The 23,035-nt window shown below is 39.0% G+C and overlaps 1 protein-coding gene across 22 annotated transcripts in view; it reads left to right on the plus strand.

Annotated features, from left to right (window-relative positions):
* The window catches only part of epb41l3b (erythrocyte membrane protein band 4.1-like 3b), a 46,130-nt gene that overhangs the window by 6,131 nt on the left and 16,964 nt on the right, over nt 1-23,035 (plus strand). For 20 of the 22 annotated variants that reach the window (XM_058652184.1, XM_058612461.1, XM_058620870.1 and 17 more), the window contains exons 1-8: nt 4,346-4,482; nt 12,474-12,649; nt 15,915-16,058; nt 19,473-19,577; nt 20,104-20,146; nt 20,266-20,341; nt 20,463-20,681; nt 21,430-21,517. In XM_058652184.1, coding sequence (XP_058508167.1) covers nt 12,485-12,649; nt 15,915-16,058; nt 19,473-19,577; nt 20,104-20,146; nt 20,266-20,341; nt 20,463-20,681; nt 21,430-21,517 — 840 coding nt within the window. In that variant the 5' untranslated portion in view covers nt 4,346-4,482; nt 12,474-12,484. Of the gene's footprint in view, nt 1-4,345; nt 4,483-12,473; nt 12,650-15,914; nt 16,059-19,472; nt 19,578-20,103; nt 20,147-20,265; nt 20,342-20,462; nt 20,682-21,429; nt 21,518-23,035 lie in introns of those variants that run through there. The other 2 variants (XM_058613069.1, XM_058652811.1) reach the window with 2 other exon arrangements.

Consider the following 23,035-nt stretch of genomic DNA (forward strand, 5'->3'; position numbering starts at 1 on the left):
AGATGAGCAGCAGCACAAAAAGTAATTGTCTGTACGCAGCAGAAATAAAGTGAAGAGTTCAGCAGCCACATGGACCCTACATGGAGTCCAGAGGTCACATGTTGTCTGTCTCGTGTGATATTAATCATTCTGCCGACTGAGCAGTCACATCTGCTCATAGTGAGTGAGTGAGTGAGAGAGTGAAAGTTTAAACATCAAATAATCTATATAAGCTGACATTTACAACAAACGCAAAGTTGTTCTTAAAATATCGTCATTTGTCCCCGAGTTTCAAACGTTTATTTAGGTCATTAAAACACGCTTTCTAATTGTTCAGTGTATTAAATGTGAATATTGTCTGGTTTCTTTTCTCCATAGATCAAAGAATTCCTTCAAATGGAATAACTTTGGTTTCTGGACAAAACAAGACATTTGAGAATATCATCATTTTGAGGTCAACATTTTGGACCAAACAACTCAACTCATTGAGAAAATGATCGACCGATTAATCGATTATGAAAATCATGCTCCTTTATTAAGGGTGCTGCCTGTTTTATATTATACTTCTTATCAAATTTCTGATTTGAAATTCAAATCAAATTTCAAAAAACTAAGGTGCTGTTTCATATACTCACTTTTTAAAAGATGTTAAAAGAGCAGTGTATAGTTCAGTCTATTTCTTTTCATACATTGTTCTTTTTGATATATTTATCTATAGCTTTAAATTGAATGTATTATACTTGTGATCGCACTGAGTCTGAGCTGCTATCTTAATGTTGTACTTGTACAATGATATTTAAGCACAGACAGAGTAACTCCAGGCTATTTTTCATACTAGAGAAGTAGACATTTGATTTATTAATGTCTGTCTTTTGAAACAGTTTTTGCACCTTCTTGTGCTGTGCATTGATTCTCCAGACTAATACAAAAAACTAAAAACATGTACCACAGCACATGTGATCGTTAAAGTGAGACGACCTTAAAAAAGCTGCAGTACATTTGTTCTCAAACTGATTAGTATCAGAAAATTCAAAGAATAACATTTACAGTTAACAGTAAAGACAATGATAGACATTTTATTGCCCTATACAGTAATATACAGTAAGAACAAGGTGATGAGGGAGATTTTCTTTGAGAGAAGTTCGTATGTAAACCTCTGTTTAGTGAATCACAGGCACACAGTCACCACCCACTGGCCAGACAGTGATGAGCAACGTCTGGGAGCATCAGTCGAGTCATGACACTGTGCCAGATTCTACCTGCTCTAAAAGTAGATCACTGCAGTTTATTGCCAAGTGTAGACAAGACATCACTGTTAGTTGTTATTGGTTTTCTCAGAGACTGAGATGTTCATTACATGAATGTTCCTGCTTTGAAAACAAGAGAAAGAGTTGAACGTTGGAGAACTGAGAAATACGTACAACATGACTACAACCAAAGAAAAGCTGCACTGTGCAGGCCCTTACAGCTGCCACCCTGCCAGCAGGTAGCGCTATGCCCTTGACGCAGATGTATTCTGGCCAGGTGTCCAATCTCGCATGTGAAGTTTTTTTTTTACAGCAAACTGTTTCGTCTCTCATGTATGAAGTTTCGAGCGGATCGGTCGATGTACAGCGAAGTTACATGGCAGTTAACATGATCGAGTCTGGTTATTTACCAAATCACCAAATCACCAAAATGGACGCAAAATTCAAAATGGCCGACTTCCTACTGAGTAGGGGCCATGGTCCCCTAGAGACTTTTTGGTTTGGCTGTTGCATGTAGTGTAACTCAGTGTAACTCAGTGTAACTCAGGGTAACTCAGGGTAACTCAGTGTAACTCAGGGTAACTCAGGGTAACTCAGTGTAACTCAGGGTAACTCAGGGTAACTCAGTGTAACTCAGGGTAACTCAGGGTAACTCAGGGTAACTCAGGGTAACTCAGTGTAACTCAGGGTAACTCAGTGTAACTCAGGGTAACTCAGTGTAACTCAGTGTAACTCAGGGTAACTCAGGGTAACTCAGTGTAACTCAGTGTAACTCAGGGTAACTCAGTGTAACTCAGGGTAATCTCATCGTTATAATGGATTATAGTTCAGGGGACTCTACCCAGTCGCTTTGTCCAACTTATGTGTTTCCCTTATTTTATTAAAAAAATAGCTGGTTCTGATTTGTTTAATTTCTGTTTGTTTTCACCAACGTTGAGTACGTCAAAAATGTTCTTTCAGAAGAAAAAAGAAAGTAAGTCTATGAATTCCAAAGAGTCCTCGCACCACTGCATGAATTTAAGATGCCTCTAAAACACACTGTGTTTATCGTTCACGTCTTTTTTGGTCCCTCAAATAGGATACATGTTTGTCAGTGAACACTTTAAATGAAGACATTTTGAAATTGGGTGAATATGAAATCATGAAATGACAGGAAATATGCTCCTCCCACTCTTAGGACTTTAAAATCAACTTATTTTCTGAACACACAACACAACACTTGTGAAGTTGTCAAAACAGTAAAATCATGCCCTTGGATTTTGTCCTTGCACTAATTATACGGTAAATGGAAAGTATGACATTAAGGCTCAGTGAGTTATTGCAGTGTCTGACATCGACAGCCTCCTTCCACCATTATCTCTCAGCCCAACATCAAATATTACAGGAGTATTTTATTACACACACACACACACACACTCTCTTCTTGCTGCTGCTTGCTTGTCCACTTGTGTTTAGGAATTTAAAACTTGCACATAGGAATCTGAATAACCTTATTGTAATGCCACTTATATGTCTTCAGTGTCAAATGTCCTACAGCTGTTTGCCTGTAGTACACACCAGCGATCCTATTAACATTTTGTCTTTCTTTAGTTGTAATGTTAAAGCTCCATGTTCCTCATCTTGTCGGGAGTTGCGGCCGATTGCTGAGATCTCGCTTGAAAATAATATTGTGACTTTATTCTCATAATATTGCGACTTTTGTCTTGTAATATTAAAACTTTATGACCCTAATTGTTCGTCATATAATTCAGACTGTAGTCGGGTAACAGTAGCAATTCAAAAAGGCAATTCCTGGCTCCTCTAGTCTACATGCCGATGTGTCCTTAATCCCACTTAATCCAATGTTGCTGCATGTGATTGGGTATCACTCGCGCTGTATGAATGTGTGAGTGAATGGGTGAATGGCAAAAACTGGAGTGTGAAGCAGCTTTGTGTCGTCCAAAACAGAAAGATATTTATTAAACCAATTATAGCTTCAATGAATGAATGAATGAATTGACTGGTCCTCTCAAGTTGCTTCATTCACTGTAACATAAAGCATTTTCAGTGTTACATAAGCACAGAACTGTAGTGACTTTAGTTTGTTTCATTCCAAAGCTGATGGTTTCATAATCACATTTCCTCTCAGTGCCACTGCCTTCGCTCACTACAACAAACCTTGTGTCAGTGATTGTAAAAATGTTACAGAGCAAACATTCAGGGGAACTTCAAAGAGCTTTTTTGAGGGTTTTAGACTTGTTGTATTTTTAAGTTAAAGTTAGGGCTTGTTTCATGGTTTTTGGTTACATTTAGGTTCTGATCAGAGTAAAGGTTAAGTTAAACGATAAGGTTTGGTTGAGCTGTCCAAATGAAAATCAGTGCAATGTCCCAAAAAGAATAGCTGTGTGTGTTATGACTGCAAAGATTCATTCATTAGTATTACTAAACTAAAGGGCCAGTGTATAAACATGTGTGACATCTAATGGTGTGACCACATATTTGAACAAATTCCCTTTCTCGGGCGTGGCCTATGCATTCCAGGATGAATATTGTTCTTCTTTGTTTGCATAATCAAAACTCTGACTGCTTTGTCCTTTCGGGCTGCTGTAGAAACATGGCAGGGCAACATGGCGGCCTCTGTAAAGCAAGGCCCTTGTAACTCTGCCCTTTTTTTATTTCTGTTTCTTATTTGACATTTTATTTGACCCATAGCAACTTTTTTGCATTTGAGCTGTAATCTTTTTACTCGATGAATGTCGGCATCATCGCACATTTATTGAAATGAATGTAAGTAAGTGTGTGTGTGTGTGTGTGTGTGTGTGCAAGATTTAACACAGTAACGTGCCCCTGCCCCTTGGAATGTCTGTGTGCACCACTGTTAGGAATGTCGTCATTTTGAGGTTTTGGGAATCAACATTTCAACAATTGATATCGTTTTCTAACATTTTACGGACGAAACTGCTAATTAATAATCAGGAGAATGATCATCAAGATAATTGATATTGTATGTAATCGTTAGTCGGGGCCAGTGTGTGTGTGTGTGTGAGAGATATCCCATAATCCCGCTGTGCTCTGGTGCTGTAGTGTGATAGGCTGCTGCTGCAGCTGCTGCTGCTGTAGCTGTAGTAGACGGTGTAGACGGTGCAGACAGTGTAGACGGAGGAGGAGGAGGAGGAGGAGGAAGCAGCAGCAGCAGCAGCAGCAGCAGCAGCAGCAGAATATCACCGCTGTCAGGAAACACGAGTCCACAACCAGCTGAACAAGGACGGATTTCCCGGTAATGAACCTCTTTTTTCGCTGCTTTTCTTCATTCATCAGACCCTTAAGTAGAGATATTTGCTCTCCGGTGTGTAAACTTCACACTACACATTTAAATACTTCATGCAGCCATTTTCGCTTCACTGGACCTGAACACTCGCGACCAATGACAGATAATTGTGATTAAACACAAGCTGTCGTCACGGAGGTGGAACGTCGGTGTTCGGTGTCTGACCGGGCTCGCGCTCTCTGAACCCAGCCGTAGTGTTTGGTGTGTTGTTGTTGTTGTTGTTGTTGTTGTTGTTGTTTCTCTGTCTTCTCTGAATGAACTTCCGAGCTGAACCCGAGCTGAACGTTCACAGCTCGGATCAAAGCAGTACAAGTACAGCTAGCTAACGTATGCTAATTCCGAAGGAGAAAGTGGAGGAAAAATGGACGAGACGACGCGATAGAGAAGGTTTTTCTGAGCTTTAATGCGCCGCGTTTACAACACACAAGAGCAGCAAGGCTTCACCAACCACCAAACACACGTTTGTCGACAATTAAATGGATTAAAATAGTGACATGGCGGAATGTGAAGGCGACATATTTGGGTGTTTTTGATCTGCAGTGCGGTAGGCGTGGCCACGGGCTGGATGGATGACATGGATGCTGGCTCCTCTTTTAGCATCCTCACATCCTCGAGGACTCTGACGTGACACTTTAACGAAGATGCACTGTAATGCTACTGCTACTGCTACTGCTACTGCTGCTACTGCTGCTGCTGTGTGTGCTATCAGGGCTTCATGCTTCATTCACAAGGAGTGCACACCTTAAATGCAACCTTCCTGTGTGTGTGTGTCATAGTGTGTGTGTGTATATATATATATATATATATATATATACACATATATATATATATATATATATCTAATAAACCAGGAAACAAATCCCATTGAAATGAAGAACCTCTTTTCCACAGGAGACTTGACTGCAACACTCCTAAACAAACACAGAGCTGTTGCTTCTACATTTGTAGGAATGTAACAAGTAGTTTTATGTTCTCGCTAGTACTACCAACAACCTTCAGCATCACAAATGATCTAGCTTGGGTGAACTCAGCCAAGTCTGCCAGTGATTTGATTTCACTCTGCAGACATGTCTGGCAAGGACAAACCCCAGCGCGCTAGAGGCGGGCTTAACACGGTGACGTCGAGCAGCTTTTGTATACATCCAACATGGCGGCCACCGAAGAGTCGGCTGTTGCTTCCATTTTAAGCGCCTTGTTTGTTGACTCATTGTCTGTCGCGCTTCATACGTCGCCTGAATCATCGGTCTGATCGGTCTGATTGGTCCTCGGTCTGTCCTATTGCTTGCTCCAATACCTTTTGGAAGTTGGAGGTGACTACACCCCTTTCAGACCTGTACTCATTGGGGATGCAATTGTTCAGAAATGAACAGGGGCTTGGGGCAAAATGAGACATAATGTGATTGCCCTTTAAATCTGCATGGTTTTAAATGCACAGTATGTAATGTATGCTGCTGGTGGCTCTCTATCAAAGCACTTATAAAAGACCTAGTTTGGTGATCTCCGGATGCAGCAGCATTGGATCATAGAAATTGTTGTCTTGTCTCATTTGGTTCCCCTATGTGTTTTGCTTTACGGGAAGTTTGAACAGTGGAGCTCACAGCAAACGGCAACGAGCACTTCTCAACTATTAGTGACAAATACAAATAATAAAGTGTTAAACCAAATACTGTACATTTGCTAACTACTATTAGTACTGAATCTTTACTTCCACTCTGAAGTTTCATATGGGGTTAACCCCAGAATTCATAGCAGAGACAGTAAAGCAAATGACATCATTAATAGTGAAATGGTCTATTATCCCTGTACCCTGATAAAAGAAACAAGGAATTTCCCAACATTTGATAAAATTGGCTCTGAATTTATTTAAAATCTCATCAAGGGTGAGACCTGTTCTTCAGCTAAACACAGTGCCATCCAGTCAGTGACAGCTCTTCATCTAGTGAAATAGACCCCAAATCCAGTCATTTATCTAGTAAATTCAGTGACAGTTACATCAATAATCCACTGACTGGTCTTTGGCAGCTTCTCAGGTGAGGATTTGCTGCTGTTAAATGTTTCCTTTTTTAAATTGGACATAAGAAGCAAGTTGATAACCACTCAGGTTCAGGCTATGTTTGAGTTTTGACAATCATATTCATTCATTTTCAAACAAAAAAAATGTTTGCTCTGATTTTAATAAATGAAAGCCCACAAAGTAAATGTGCATTGTGCACCACAGAGCACTTATAGGCAAAATCTAATTAATTTGATAAGATTAATCCATCAAATCCATTATACAAAATGCACATTAAACTGGTTTTGCTGCAGTATTTTACTATTGTCAAACTGCAAAAATGCAGCCTCCTGAAAACATTATCTATTGTTATAACATATCTGTGACTGGCCTTGACTGTTGTAATGTTTTGGATCATATTTCATTGAAAAAAAAAGTGGCATACTTTTGTTTTGACCCATTTAATGATTGTCTACAGTTTTATGGGGGTGGTATATCAGGTTACAGCTTATTTACTGATTACCTAAAGCTAATCTCATAGAATGCTTGATCCGTACGGGCCATTTGCAGGCAATACTTAAACCTTATTAGCTCCTCTAAAGCTACAAAGGTTTAGTTTTAATCTGTTTTACCTTAATAGAAGATTATAATTTGGTCCAAGGACCAGTGCAGTTGGCCTGAGTGCTAACTTCAGCAAACGTATCAGGAATTGGTGGTGACAACCATGACCTTGAAGGTGACATAGACCGGAAGCTCCAATTAACGCTGCGTTTGTGTGTGTATCTGCGTCATTACCTCGTTTATGAAACCCTAAAGTTTCAGAACAAACAGTTCAGCCACTGCTGAGAAAATAGTGTTGTATTGTTTTCCTGGGCTCTGCGAAGCGGATCGACTCTTCCTTAATTTGATGTCGTCATCAGAAATCCTCACCACCGTAGCGCCTCCCGGTGCGGGCACTAGTCCGGGCACATCCGGTTGCGTACATTCAACTGCAGAAGAAGAAGAACTACTCTCGTTGTAGCTGCTGAGATGCAGAGCATCCACCGTGCCAGAGGGGGAGCTGTGTATCTGAGAGCTGGCCTATCTATTACGTCACTTCCAGGTACCTGGCCAATCACAGGACAGTAGGAAAGCTCTCGTTGGCTGGCCAATCACAGCAACTGTTTGGTCTGAAACAGCGCGGCTGACGAGAGCGTCAGTGAGGAGATATTTTGATCGGCTCGTTTGCAGTGATTAGGAGGTTTTTAATCATGAAAACAAGTTAATATATGTAAGTAGACCTCCATAACTAACATATATGTGTGATACAAGCATTCGATGTCACCTTTAAACAACAGCAGCAGCAGCAGCAGCAATAACAAATCAAACCTGATTGTGTTGCATAAGGAAGTGCAGCCATGTCAGTTGGGTAGAGATGATAGTAAGTTAGATGATATGTCTGTTGTATTTTGACTGCACAACTATTACCAAGTGATTTCCAATGATTGAGGCTCTCTATATCAGATGTTTTCTCAGGTTTCACTATAAGTACATTAAAGAGAAACTATTGAACTATTTCAGATTTCAAAATATGAATCCATGTACCATTTGTTGTACTCCAAGTTGAAGTCAAGGCTTGTACATCATGATCATTTTAATGGATGCATCCACAGTTTGATATGATGTTGCATTTATTTATATTTAGTTGTGGTCATGCCTCAAATCTACTTTACAGTGCATTTAAAGTAACAGTAAATACTGTTGACACCTGTGGATAGACACATCACATTAGTATTTGGTTTTTAACACAAGAGTTAAAAACTCACCAAACACCTCAGCGATCTATAACCTTTCAGCAGAGGTGTCTTGTCGTGAGTGGCCAGCTCATCTTTACAGTATCCTGTTACGGTAGCTGTCAGCTAGGTTTCTGTGTGACAGCTGTCAGCCCTGCAGCTATGTGGAGATATGACAGGGATGTGTCAAAACACTAGCTGTCCCCTTCTATATAACCTCCATAAACCCCCAGGGAGGTTCTGGCTGTGGGGGCAGGGGCTGGTGGACCAGCTGTGGTGTACGTCACCTAATGGCTCTCTCCACAGATGGCTGGCAGTCCTCGTGTGTGTGTGTGTGTGTGTGTGTGTGTGTGTGTGTGTGAAAATTGAGATTTGCATTTGTGGCATCACCACCTAACATTTAGTGTTAGTAATCAATGATGTCATGTAGCTAAATACAGATACGGCTCTGCTGAGCTTTTAGCGTCTGACATGCAGTGCACTGGGTTATCTCTGCATTATGTCTGAATGGGATGTGATTTCTGATTTAGTCTGTCCAGTGGTGACATGGCATGTTTTATGAACCGTGTTTCCAGTAGCTTGACTCGACTCGGCACGGCACGGTTATTTTGCTTGTCCACTACTGATAGTACCTGGTGTCTGGTGTCTTATTGAAACAATGCTGCAGCGAATGGGTGCTGTAATCCAAGCTAAAGACGGTGCAATCAAATATTAGAGCGTGTGTGAGCCTTTTTTTATGTTTATCAACTAGGCTATGATTAAATCTTAAACAAAATGTGAGGCTTTTCTTCTTTCCTCCATAGGTGAAATGTTTTTCGTTGTATTTTGTTCCTGTATGTATATTGTTTTGGCTGTGCAGGGATCTCCTTCTTTCTCCTTCTTTCTCCTTCTTTCTCCTTTTTTCTTCTGTTTTTTCTTTAAGCTAATTGAACATTGAGAAATTCCAATTTTTGATGTGATAAACTTGTGTCTGTAATTAAAGTACTTGTCTTGATTAAAAAAGCACCAAACACAAACGTTGGACCAGAGAGACTAAATCTCTTTTCAGGAAAAGCGCAGCAAAGCACTCATTTACTCACAGTGTCACAGATGATTAGATTAAAAACACTCCGCCTTTGTCTTCAGTGGAATCTGATACACAATATGATAAGGCTTTATTGGTGCAATCATTAGCCACCCCAAGACATGAAATGAGTGAATACAGCTTTATGAATGCATAATGTATGTTCCAGTTCATGGTGAGGGTCACACTGAGGGCCGCTGTGTGGGTTGTTGTGTGGCTCTGTGAAGAGGTGCCTGTCACCAGTGACTCAATGTATTCTTCCTCCAGTTCTATGGTGCTAAGATGTTCCTTACTTTCCCTCCCTCCTACTATAGTTTCTGTTTTTACACGGGGGTTAAGAGAAGCAAAGGTTAGCTGTGCAGACATAATCAGTCACCTGATCACTAAATTGCTCCTCTGCGCTGCCACACACGGTGCATTTAAGGAACACCAGAGGTTTTTGACAAGATTTTGGTTGAATCTTTACTAATTTATTTATTTATTTATTTATTTATTTGTTTGTTTGTTTGTTTGTTTGGTTTAGTTAAAAGGGACAGTGTCATAAATGCACCGGAATTAGCCAAAAGACAATTTTAAATCTCTTGTAACTGGACAGATATTTAAAAATAATCCTGTCGCAATCCTCTTTTGTGACTGGTGGTAAAAAAATAGCTTGTTATTTAAAAGTGCCATTATGCAACTTCTGTCGAGAAAACTAGGGTTAGTTCCTTAAGCTGGTTTTCAGAGATAAGGGAACATTAATTCACTGCTGTCTCACTTAACCTAGTGTTGCTTGCCTTGTGTGTTGGTCAGTAACTGGCATTTTTGTGTCTTTTTGGTTCTTTTAGATGTGTAGTTGTTGATGATGGACGAGACTGCAGTTGTTACAAGTTGTGTAATTGTAGAAAACAACTGGCTTGACTCTTTAGATCACTGTTACCTGAATACTTTTATGGATTTATTCCCTGTTTTCGGACATTTAAGAAGATGATGAGTTACAAATATGAATTGGATCAATCATAAAAACAGATGTTCCTCAAACGAGTCAACATTTATGTCACCTCACGTTTGCTGCTCACTTAACTGACGTAGCTGTGATGCTTTCACCTTAAACTAATTAGTCGGGATGGAAAACACATCACAGTTTTCTTTTTTCTTGAAAAATAAAACACTGCAATACTTGGAAGCGGGCTGATAGGCGACATTAGAAAGCTATACACTCCAGCTTTAAAAGCCAAAGATGGAGTTTGCACCTTGCGGCTTCATCATCATCATCATCATCATCACTGCATCACTCACATTACTGCAGCTCACGCCTGTTGTGTGGATTTAGTAATCTTTATAACCTTTTTTATGGCACCACAAGTTCCTATAATTCAAAAAGCGTTTGATCAGCATGTTGCGTTCAGTGACCTTTGCTTCTACAAAGACACTCGACTCATTTTTCATCAGATTTACTGCTGTCGTTTACTTGCTTTCTTTTACTTCATGGGGGTCAAACCCTGTGTTAGTAGCAGTTTTTCATTCTTCATCACATGAAGAAAAGTATCAGTAGATATTTTGAAGTAATGGAGGCTGTGGCTGCCAGTGTCCTTCACTGTGACATCAGGAGTGAGTCAGTGAGTTTTCTTATTACTTTTACAGCACGTAGATTGTAAAATACGTTGATGTTTTGTTCCATTGGTTCTTCAGTCTGATCAAAGTTTGGGGATGACCTCCTCAGCCCAGAGCATGGTCTTCAGCGGTGTCCTCAACCACGGCTGCAAGTCACCGATCCCTTCCCCGAATAATCTTGCCCTGGCGTAAACACGACCCTATAAATAGTGCTTAGGGAGAAGCATGCCAACAGCAGAATGACTGGCATCTCTACTACGCACCCCAGTGTTCTGTCCAGCGAACACACACACATCCCCAGTTTGAATGCCTGTGGGTACAATTAGCACAGACTCAGTGTGATCCGACCCATCTTCCATCTTTGTTTGGTGAAACTGCTCATTAGATATTTCATTACTCGGTTATACACATTTAATGGACAGCATGTGTTTATGTTGGTATGACAGAGGGAGAAGGTTGAGTTATGATAGACATTTACAAGAGAGGTTCACATACTTGGGATGTTTGTGTTTAAATTCCCAATGTGAGGGGCTATGTCATGAATGGAGGTATGTGCCAGGTCAGGGTAATATAGTGATATTTTATCTATATATACTGTATATCATGACATGAGAAAAGATTATGGATGATAAGAGATCTGTGATGGATTTTCCTGGTTTTAAAGGCTGTTGCAATTATAATCATCATATTTATTATGTTGCATAAAATCATGAAATACACTAAATATTATAGATGATAGATGATTGGTGCTGGCCAGTATACCGGTACATAATGAATGAATGATGACTGCTGTCTTTAAACGGTAGTCTCACTCTTAAAATAACTGGCACATTTAGCTGTGATGTCACATTGACTCACACTGTCTCAAATGTTGCTCGTTGCAGTCTGGAACCCTTTAATGCATTTTAGTGCAGTTCTTTTTACATAAAGAACCAGGATCAGAGGATGGGACTGGACTTTGCATGATTCTTGAAAACAACTACTTTGACTGTTTTCGATCACTGTGAACTGAATACTGTTTTATAGAAGGACAGTACACGTCACCTTGGTTTTGCAGACATTTGTGTTGACGTGTGTATTTTGTGTATGTGAAATTTACCAAATGATTCATGAAGAATATATTTGAGTCATAAAATAAAACTGTTTATCCAGTCCCTGAATAAATAAATAAAGTTCTTCAGACAGCAAATGTGTTGTTATGAACATCTTCATAGTTTAAAAGGTGTGAAATCACGGTCATTAGATACTCAGATTTGTAATATAGGCATCCATATCAGACAAGAAAATGTGGTATTATGCCATCTCTAGTAAAAGGTTTTCATATCAGAGCGCCAGCAGTGTGAGCACTTTACATTATCAGCTGCTGACACTGTCATTGCTGAAAAAAGGACTAAAGTGCACCTAAAAAAAATGATTCCGCTGTCAAACAATATCCACATGTATGGATTTTCATCAGAGAGCTGCTCGTCATTTCATTACAAGTCAGCTGACTCGTCTGTTTTTCCTCTTCTCCCTCCAGCCGGATTCACCATGACAACTGAAACGGGTGCAGATTCTGAGGCCAAGCAGCCGCAGGACACCAACGAGACAGAGAAGGGGAAAACTAAAGCAGCCTCCGACCCCGCTTCACCTCAGAAGCAGCCGGAGCAGCTTCCAGCCGCTGTGGGACACAGCACTCCTGCCAGGAAAGAACAGGTCAGACATCACTGCACTGACTGAACTGGTCCTTCATCATGTCCAGCCAGTTGTTACGTGGAATATCGTCCTCCATGCTTACTCACGTCTTAACAAGATGGACATAAATATTTTGCTCAGGGATTCAATTGTGTGTGTTTTTTTCTGATAAATGTGTAAACAGGACATTAGTTTGTTGACTGATATCGTTTTTTCAGAGCCGATATCAATATAGATTATTTCTAGTTAATGAGGCTGATAACTGATATCTAGAACTGATATGCACTTAAAAATGGAAAATCTCTGTTTTACAAACTCCAACACAAAACTTGGCTTAAGGGGCAAGAGTGGTGGTATCAGTGCTCACATTGTGTGTCTATGGACTCAGACAGAGAGTCCTTGTGCTGCCGTGAATGTCAGTTTAGTCTTGACCGAGGAAACGGCAGTATGTGTAACAGAGTAGCCCAGCTTTGTGCCACACATGGATAGATGGCTGCTGGAGACAGAGTTCATGCTCCTGAAGGTGAATGGAAAACACCAGGCAAAGCCAGCGGGGAGAAACAGCCGTCTGAGTGTAAAGTGAGTATTTTGTTTTGTATTTTCAGATTTATTTTTACCACAATGTTCATCTCTGTTGACAGCTGAGCTAACGTTAGCATCTTTAAAGAGCATTTACATCTATGCTACTTTAGGCGCAAAAAGTTTGCATTGCTGACGCTGTGCTCATTATTTTGCAGAGACAGCGTGGAGTGGATCCTGCGGTCGTCTTGAAGAACATACTCAGCTCCTGTGTCTATAAAGAGACTGTTGATGCTCAGGATGAGCGCTATAATAAGTTTGACAGCTTTTTTTAAATTAAAAAATTCTAATTCATGTTGGCTGTGGTAGGGCTGGACAATAATACAATAACAGAGAACTTTTACTCAATATTAAAACAAGACGCACTCCATTGCTGACTGACAGATGATGGAAACTTACTGCTTGTCATTTCCTTGTTTTAACTGCATACCCCGATACAATTTAGCACCATATTGAGAGAAAAAAATGAGAGTAATTTACAAGTCTGTCATTTATTTGCCAACTGTGTGTTTACTCAATTAGTACTCCCACTACACTTGGTAAGCAGGGGGTGTGGCCTATGGTTATGTTGTATGTATGTTGTGCATTCTGGGAGTTGTTGCCGTTGATCCACATGAGCCAAAAATACATTTGTTGCACTTTCTTGTCACTTCTCTAAATGAGTTCACATTTCTACCACATAGATGACCCAGTTTTAATAAACATTAATCCTATCTTTCTGGTTTTCAATATAACAAAATAAATCATTAAAACTGAATAATTGTGGTTTATGGACAAAATAAGACATTAAGAACATCATCATTTAGAGGTTTGGGAAAAATCAGTTTTTCAACATTTTATGGACCAACAAAAAAAGAAAGAAAATTAATTATCTCAGATCGAACTAAGACCAGTGGAAAATGCTCGCTGACATACACGAACATACAGGAACATACAGGAACATACATGAACATACAGGAACATACACAAACATACATGAACATACATGAACATACATGAACACGTGTGCCCAGAGAAACAGAAGCAGGACAGCAGTAAGTGCAGCCTGTAGCTTGTCCATGTTCTGTAAGCAGACTGCTTAGCTTAGCTTTTATCTGAACACTAAGTGCTTGTCTGCAGATTCCAGTCCAAACAACCTCCATGGTTCCTGTGTAATGGATCCACAGAATGAATTTCCAATGCTTTAAAAAAACCAGAGCCTCTTCCCTAATTTAGCACTTGAAAGGAACAGCTGCACAGGCATACAGATTTGTTCTTTATTATTAGCAGCGTCACTTTGGTGTGCACATACTTGTGATTGTTTAGCTGTCGCACATGTTTGTCCGTTGCACACAAGGTATGACGCCTCTTCCTGTGTTTATTTTTCACCAGGTAAAACTTGGAAAACAGGAAATGGTTTCAAAATCCAAAGTGAAAACTGTTTGTAAGAGGTTTCAGTGTATGGAGGTTCTCTGACTCTATCTGAGCCTTAGTACTAGATGTATTCCTGTGTCTCTACAGCAGCCATAGCCAGATGTTTTTGGGTTACCCGTCTAACCCATTATCACTTCAACTTTAGTACAAACATTGACTTGAACTCAAAGATAAAGTGAATTTTACTTCACAAACATGTTTTTGGCCAAAGCTCAAAGATTAACTTACTAAGAATGACAACATTTCACAAAAATGCTTTTTATGTCCAAAAGTCAAAATGTGTCTGTACATCCGGAGGTTTTGTTGACTGTACTTGTGAAGATAAAAGGGAAGTTAATCACTATCATTTTCTGATGTTCTCATGTTCATCTTAAACAGGGTGTGGCTGTGAGTGCACAAATAATCAGTGACATTAAAATAGAGTTGTTGAATAATATTATACATTCAATGACAAATTCATATTATGAAAGTGAACATGTTTGTTGCCAAAAATGAAAATGTATCATATCAGAAATGTTCTTAAAATGAATAAGTGAATCTTTCTTTACTCACCTGTTCTAAGAAAATATGAGAAAACTCATTCAAACTGATTATACATTTAGTTATAGAATAATAATCGCTTCAGCCCTATTTATAATTATTAAGTGCTCATTTTCATTTTTACTGTCATGTGATATTTTATGTAAGGAGTCATGGTAACATTTGCTATTGAAGAGGATGTTGTAACACTGTTAATCTCTCATATGAGATGCACGTATGAATGAAATGGCCATCGTTAATAGTTCCATACATCTGTTTAAATATGTCACTCATTAATCGTCCATTAAAGGCTTGAAATATCTGCACGTTTCATGCAATTCAATTTTAAACAATGCTTTCTCTTTAATTCTTTTACTGATATCTGAAAGTGATCATAATTATTTGACAAACAAGATAAAAATGAGCAACAGAAGAATGAAAAGAGGTTTTAAATTCCCTTTGTGTGTGAGTAAAGAGGCAACAAAAATAATAATGATCTTAAAGTCAGTCAGAAAGCCTTTGTATTCTGTTTAAGACAAAAGGGTGGTCCACTTCTAGGTCTTCTCAGTGGCACCTGCTTGGACACTCACTTTATTTTTAGGTTTGGTCCATGTGACAGTTTTTTATCAAAGATCACAATGTTAAATAATTACTGTCAGTGACTGTGTTTTTCTACTTTTGCTAATACACTGTGAAAATACAGAGTGTCAGATAAAGTGTTACCATACGTCACATACTCATTAGTGGTCATTTGTACTTTGTCTCTTTGGCACAGGAGCCGCAGGACGACGACCAGGAATCCCACAGGTCGTCCATCAGTCATCTGTCCAAGTCTCCTTTAAGAGGAGTGAAGAAGGTGAAGATCATGCAGTGTAAAGTCACCCTGCTGGACGGCTCCGACTACACACTCGATGTGGAGGTGAGCTTTTTGTAGAATGACAGTATCACGGAAGAGCAGTGTAGTAGATGAGGTTGTCCCAACTAGACTGAGACTGGGACATGGTGGATTATACCAGCCATCTGTGCCAGCATGGACGTTCAGAGACAATTAAACATGCTTTATTTGCATGTGGTCGCTTCAAAAGAGAAGAACAATAGAACTGGCTGACCTGGGGCATTCATGGTTTCAAAAGGAACAGAGTTTTTGCAACAGAATTATTTTAGTCCTGTTTTTAAACATAACATGTAGAATAGCTTGGATTTCTGTATTCATATTCATATTCATATATAAAAATGTGTCCTACAAAGAGTGTTTTTAAGGAGCTTGAAATTGCATTTGGTTTCCTCCATATATCAATCTGGTGACACTTGGCCTGCTGTAATATAAAAGAATATAAATCTGGTATTTGGGCAACCTTTCTTAGGAATAAGCTTTCATGGATTTCATGCCAAATTGTTCCCTCCAAAGCTTTTCTTCTCTGTCGTCTCCAGAGGAAAAAAATGATCATTCATATAACAGTCCTTAAATGTTTAGTTCTTATTTCAAAGAAATGAATCCTGAGAGAAATTGAGCGTCAGTAAAAAAAAAAAACATGTTTTTGTGCTTTAAATGTGAATCTTAAAAGTTAAATATTAGGACGGGATGTTTGTTTAGAGACGATTTAGAGCATGAGGTGGCTGTTAATCATGATGGTTTACAACAAGAGAGCGAGTTGAAGTGTTGAAAGCATTCATTATTTTCTTGGCTGGAGTTTAGATGATGCAGTAAAATGGTACTTTTTAAATATAAAATAAATGTTTGATGGAATTGCCCTAGACATAAAGTCGCTGAGTTATTGTAGAAAAGTAACACGCTAAATTGAACTGATCATAAGTCCAGGTCACACAGTGGTGTAATGGCTGGTATTGTTGGGTCTGCATGTGTGTGTGTGTGTGTGTGGGGGTTCTCTCCAGGTTCTCTGGTTTCCTCCCACAGTCCAAAAACATGTCGAGGTTAAGTGGGCACTCTAAAGTGACTGTAGGTGTGAATGGTTGTTTGTCTCTATATTGTCTATTCTAACACAACATCTTCAATCAGTCCTTTTGTTGTAGTATTGGATCTTGAACAGAACAGTAGCTGTGCAGTCTGTCTTCAAACACTCACCATTTCTGTGAACTTCAATGAATTAACAAATCAAAGTGACCAGTGACATTTCACTTTCTTGCATGTTTCCTTCCCAACAATACAAACCAGAGCTTTATCTCAAAGTTGGGAGACTTTCAGCTTTGTACTTTGTACTTTTCTTAAAATGTGTGCAGGCTGAAGTAAAGAAGCAGCCTCTCACATCTCCTCTGACCAGAAGAGTCTTCTGGTGAGGTGAGGTGAGGTGAGGGCTTCTTACTGTGACATGCACAAACTTGACTTAAAAATAACTGTATGAAATAGTCCTAAAAGACCTAAGCCATAGTGTGTCAGCTTATGGTGTTTGACACAGTAATAAGACCGGGTTCAGAGGATCCATATATAACTGCAGGGAGTCCAACATCATTTGAAAGCGGCCCAAAATGTCGAGATTTAACATTTTTATCCATTTTTATCCCGACATTGCATTTTTCCAGCTTAACTCAGTTTTGTCCTCTGGCAAAAATGTTTTTGGTAATCGGTTTTCTATCTTTGAACTGACACAGAACTGCTGAGTCTCCTGCATGTCACTTCAGAAGGTCTTATTTCTCAGTGGAGGAGGGAAAAATAACTTCATTGTAAAATGATTAGAAACCACAAGTGCAGCTTTAAAAATCCCTGTACATCTTTAGTCTTCTTCCACACGACATGGCAGAACGTACAATCAACAATATTGAAGGTCATAGTTTATAGTTCTTGGAGTTCTGTGTCCTTGTTTACAAGACATTATGAAGTTTGCCGATCTTTAGAAGGAAAATATGAAGAGCACTTTTCATTCTTTTCTGAAATTGCATAGATCAAATGATACGATGGTCTTCCCCGAAACTGACGAGGGCGGCACTCAGAGAGCACAGACCTCTGCCAGATCTAATGAAAATGGAATAAAAGGAAATATTGGATCCACTTCAAGTCCAAATCAATGTGCCATGCCCCTCCCATTATCAGGAATTCTTAAGTCATTCTACTGATGGAAGGCAAACAAACAACCAAAGAGCAATAAAAACAACATTATACTTTTTTGAAATCAATATATCATGATATAGATCATATCTGGATTTTTTGTCTATATGCCAATAAACTAGATATATGGGGATATAAAGCTGCACACAGGTTGTTTCTCTGGAAGGTGAGTGACAACATACTGTAAATACTCTCTAAAATAACCTAATCATTTTCAATAAATATGGTCAATATTTCAATATCAATATAACTGTATAAAATAAGTAATAGTGCATTTGTATTTAATTTAATAAATCAATGCCACAGCCTTTAAATGCAGGAAAAGTCATGACAGATACCTTATCACAATATGACAATATCCAGACTCTAGGATATCTTATTCCCATCCCTAATTATTACCCAAACCTTTAATACATGGTTTGAGGGGAAGTTTGTGTTCCTTCATTAAATCATACTAAAACAAAATGTGGGATTTTAGAATCCAAAGTCGGGACTAAGCCTAAAACAAAGGTTTGCACATCACACTCACACTGTTGCATGTGCGTGTTTTTGTGCATGTGCAGACTCCGTCATTAGAGCTGGGATTAAGTGTTGTCACAGCGGGGCAGCAATAATCTGACATGACTGTGCTAATTCCCTCTGAGATCTTCTGATAGGATTACTCTCCCTCCAGCATCTTTATAGCCCTGTTCACTTTATGCACATGCACTTGAGTTTTCTCATTAAGTGTGTGTGTGTTGTGTGTGTGTGTGTTCATACTGTGGAATATGTGGGCGTTTCTCTGCCTCCATGTGAATCCAACCAATGCATCAGAGTGTTAAAGAATCCTGCTGCTAAACTGTAACAGTGACTTTCAGCTCTAATCCAGACACGAGGAGCTGGTTTTATCTCCACGAAGCAGGAAGCTACTGTGTTGTGGCAGTTTGGGCCTGAAAATGTCCCCCATGAAATGAGTCCAAAGTCACGCGAAATCAGCTGATGACAACTGGCATTGTCGGTGTTGAGCCTTCACATAAGTGAGGTTCACCTCGAGCTCGGGAGTTTGGAGTTATTTTTCATAGAGGAGGGGAAAATAATTCATTTAGAGTTGCTCCAACGTGCTACTGATGATGTTGATTGTTGTTCAGTGCAGAAAAGGCTCCATCATGCAGCTGTGTAATATGCTGCATCATCATGCTGTTATTGTAAACAGAAAAAAGAAGTTTAGTCCTTGTGATATAATTGCTTTCTTGGACGTGAACTGATGTGGAGTTTTTATTTCCCCTCTCACAGAAACGAGCCAAGGGACAAATGCTCTTTGATAAAATGTGTGATCACCTCAATCTACTGGAGAAAGACTACTTTGGAATCACATACAAAGATGTAGATAACCAGAAGGTAAGAAAAAAACACACATCTGTAAACTCTCATTTTAGAAGGACCCACAAAATAAAATTCATTAATTCTGCAATCAATTATTAATCCATTTTAAAATGAACCATTAACTATTTTGATAATTGATAAATCGTTTTTTTATACTTTTTATACACGTTATTTGATTTTTCAGCTTCTTAAATGTAAATATTTTCAAGTTTTTCTGTTTTGTATAAAATCATTAAAACTGAATCATTTAGCTTTGGGAAACATGATTAATATTTCCTGACATTTTATGGACCAAACAATGAAATCGCATTCATTATGAAATGATTATGAACATAATAATCACTATGTGTAGCTCTATACTTAACTTTTAAAGTTTCATTTTAAAGGGAAGCACTAAATAAAAGTCCTTATGTAACAATGTTCTCTTCTAAAGTTGATGTCTAGTACATTTTTTGGATTTCTGTCAAAATAGTAAAAAAAAAATATGTCCTACTTACTTGGACACAAGCAGGTGATGATTTATGCTTTGGTTTGTTTTCAGAACTGGCTGGACCCTTCCAAGGAGCTGAAGAAGCAGATTAGGAGTAAGTCCCACTGTTTACTGAAGGGTTTTGTAGTCGTTCAGAGTCGATAAGTGAAGCGTTTTCTCCTGGAAAGTGTTTTGTCGTCTGAGCTGATTTTGATGATTAAATGTCTTTTCCAGCTGGTCCCTGGAACTTTGCATTCAACGTAAAGTTTTACCCTCCAGACCCCACCCAGCTGGCCGAGGATATCACAAGGTGAGTTCATCTCTATCTTTAATGATTAGCATGTCAAAAAGTGTCGTTTAAAAGGGAAAATAATTGATTATGAATGTGGTGAGAATGATGCTACAGTTGCGTCTGGTCTTTGGTCACGCAGGTACTACCTGTGCCTGCAGCTCAGAGATGATGTGGTGTCTGGTCGCCTGCCCTGCTCCTTTGCCACCCACACTGTGCTGGGCTCCTACACAGTGCAGTCTGAACTGGGAGACTATGACCCTGAAGAACTGGCCAGCGATTACATCAGCGAACTGCGCTTTGCACCCAACCAAACCAAAGAGCTGGAGGAGAAGGTCATGGAACTCCACAAGACCTACAAGTTAGTCTCAGTGTTATTTATTATCCTAATTTTATTGCTTATGAAAGAGTTAAGAATAGTTAAGGTTTGTTAGGTTTGTTTTATCAAGCATGAAGATTTGTGGTTTAGTACATATTAATAAAAATAAATGATTTTTTTAGTATCTGCTGGGTTATGTTGGTCGATAATCACTTTATTACACATTTACGTCGTCTTTCAGCTCCAAGGTTGTGGGTTCGATTCTCAGCTCTGTTAGTCTACATGCCGATGTGTCCTTGGGCAAGACACTTAACCCCATGTTGCTCCTGATGGCTGTGCATTATAGACAATATGAATATAAAACGTTTGCTGCATGTGCAAAATGTCAAAGCAGAGTATTAAAGAATGTACAAATACATTAGTAGTAGTCAGTAGTAGTAGTAGTAGTACTTTGCTGTATACGCTGAAGATAGTGAGGTCACTATCCACAATTAATGATCTGCTTTGAAAGGCAACATGGCTGCAGACAGTGTGTTTTTGTCTCACTATAAATGGATCTCGCCGTCTTTCCTCTTGTTTTTGTCCCTACGTCACAGTGGTTTGTGTGTAATGTGATGTCATCCTGTCTCAGGCTTTCTCTGAAGGCCATGTATGCACTCATGGTAGTCTGTAGCACTGCAGTTAAAGTTATCCCTGATTTAGGTCTCCCTGGACTTGTCTCTCATATTAATATGAAAGCATGAAATCTGATATTGTTTTAACTTGAACCTGGTCTGTCTTGTCGTGTCAGGGGGATGACACCAGCTGAAGCAGAGATGCACTTCCTGGAAAATGCTAAGAAGCTATCCATGTACGGTGTGGACCTGCACCACGCCAAGGTAACAAGTCACTGTCAATCTTTGACTATGTGTCTAAAAAAATTCATTGTGTCTTAATCACATTTTTAAAAAAATATGGCTAATCATAACAGTACAAATGCAGGTTTTGGTAACATTGTCTCAAAAACATTGTTCATTTATCTCTTTTTTAAGTTGTTTCCTCCTTTCAGAATAAATGATAAAAGAGATTCTAAATGTTAGTAGAATTGTTTGAGGTCTGGTCATACAAATAAAATGAGGATTGATTGATATTTCATTCAATATAAATCAAATAATGATTTCTGTAAGGCTGGGCGATATGGCTCATAAATAGTATCTGGATATTTTTAGGCTATATCCAGATATACGATATATATCTGGATATAAAACTGCATAATGATGTTTCTCTTTTGAGATGTTTGTGCTTCTCAAAAGAGAATGACAATACATTGTAAATGCACTTATTACGAGGGATGTCCCGATCCGATATTGATATCAGATATCGGTCCGATATCAGCCAAAAAACGAGTATCGGATTATGTCGGACTGCCTCTAAAATCTCCGATATAAGCGCTCCGATACAAGCAGTCCATTCCGGAACATGGCATTCTTATGTTGAAGGTTAAAGCTGATGTAACCTATTGGTTAATAATAAATGGGTCAGTTTTTCCTCATACCTACTGTTGCTGACTATTGCTCTCTGTTTAAGTAATATCACCTGCTGATGTGATGCTGACATCACGTTAGCTTTGAGTTAGCTCTTGTGTTCTTGCTTCTTATCAGTGGGTAGTGAGTAGATACAGTATAACCAACAAACACTGCATGAACCTGACAGAAGAGCTGCTGTTGGAGGCGGAGCCAATGTCTGTTGAATATCGAACATGAAACTAACTTCACCAAAGTTTTCCTTTTGCCTCACTCTCACTTGTGGCGTGTTGGTGCGCGTAAGTTTTACGACTTTATTCTCGTAAATTTACCACTTTATTCTTGTAAATTTACGACTTTATTCTTGTAAATTTACCACTTTATTCTTGTAAATTTACCACTTTGTTCTTGTACATTTTACGACTTAAGTAAATAAAGTCGTAATATTGTAACCTGTTGTTTTAGAAGAGAAGAGTTCGTGGAATTGCACTTCACAAACAAGGAGATACTTAATCTTTTGGCACATCAGCATCACATTGTCATAAGTATTAGACTTTAATCTGGTAAATTTACTATTTTATTGTCATAAATTCACAACTTTAATCTCGTAAATTAGACCTTATTCTCAAAGTCTGTGAATTTCTTTTTTCTCAATGTGGCCCTAATACTCCGTGGTAGTATCGCGATATATATCATTATCGTATTGTTTCCATGGTTCCGTTCATGAAGGCTTCACGTAGGTGTAGCGTACTCGGTCCTCTCGCCAGGAGTTCGCCCCCATTTTTTATTTCAGTTTTCTTTGAGCGCTGACTTTTTACAAAAATGTGCGCGCTGACAGACCTTCGCAGTCGCTTTTGACCAAAACAAGAGCATGCCACCAACTGGACTGCAAAG

The sequence above is a fragment of the Solea solea genome, chromosome 1, assembly GCF_958295425.1.
Source record: "Solea solea chromosome 1, fSolSol10.1, whole genome shotgun sequence".
Taxonomy (NCBI): Eukaryota; Metazoa; Chordata; class Actinopteri; order Pleuronectiformes; family Soleidae; genus Solea; species Solea solea.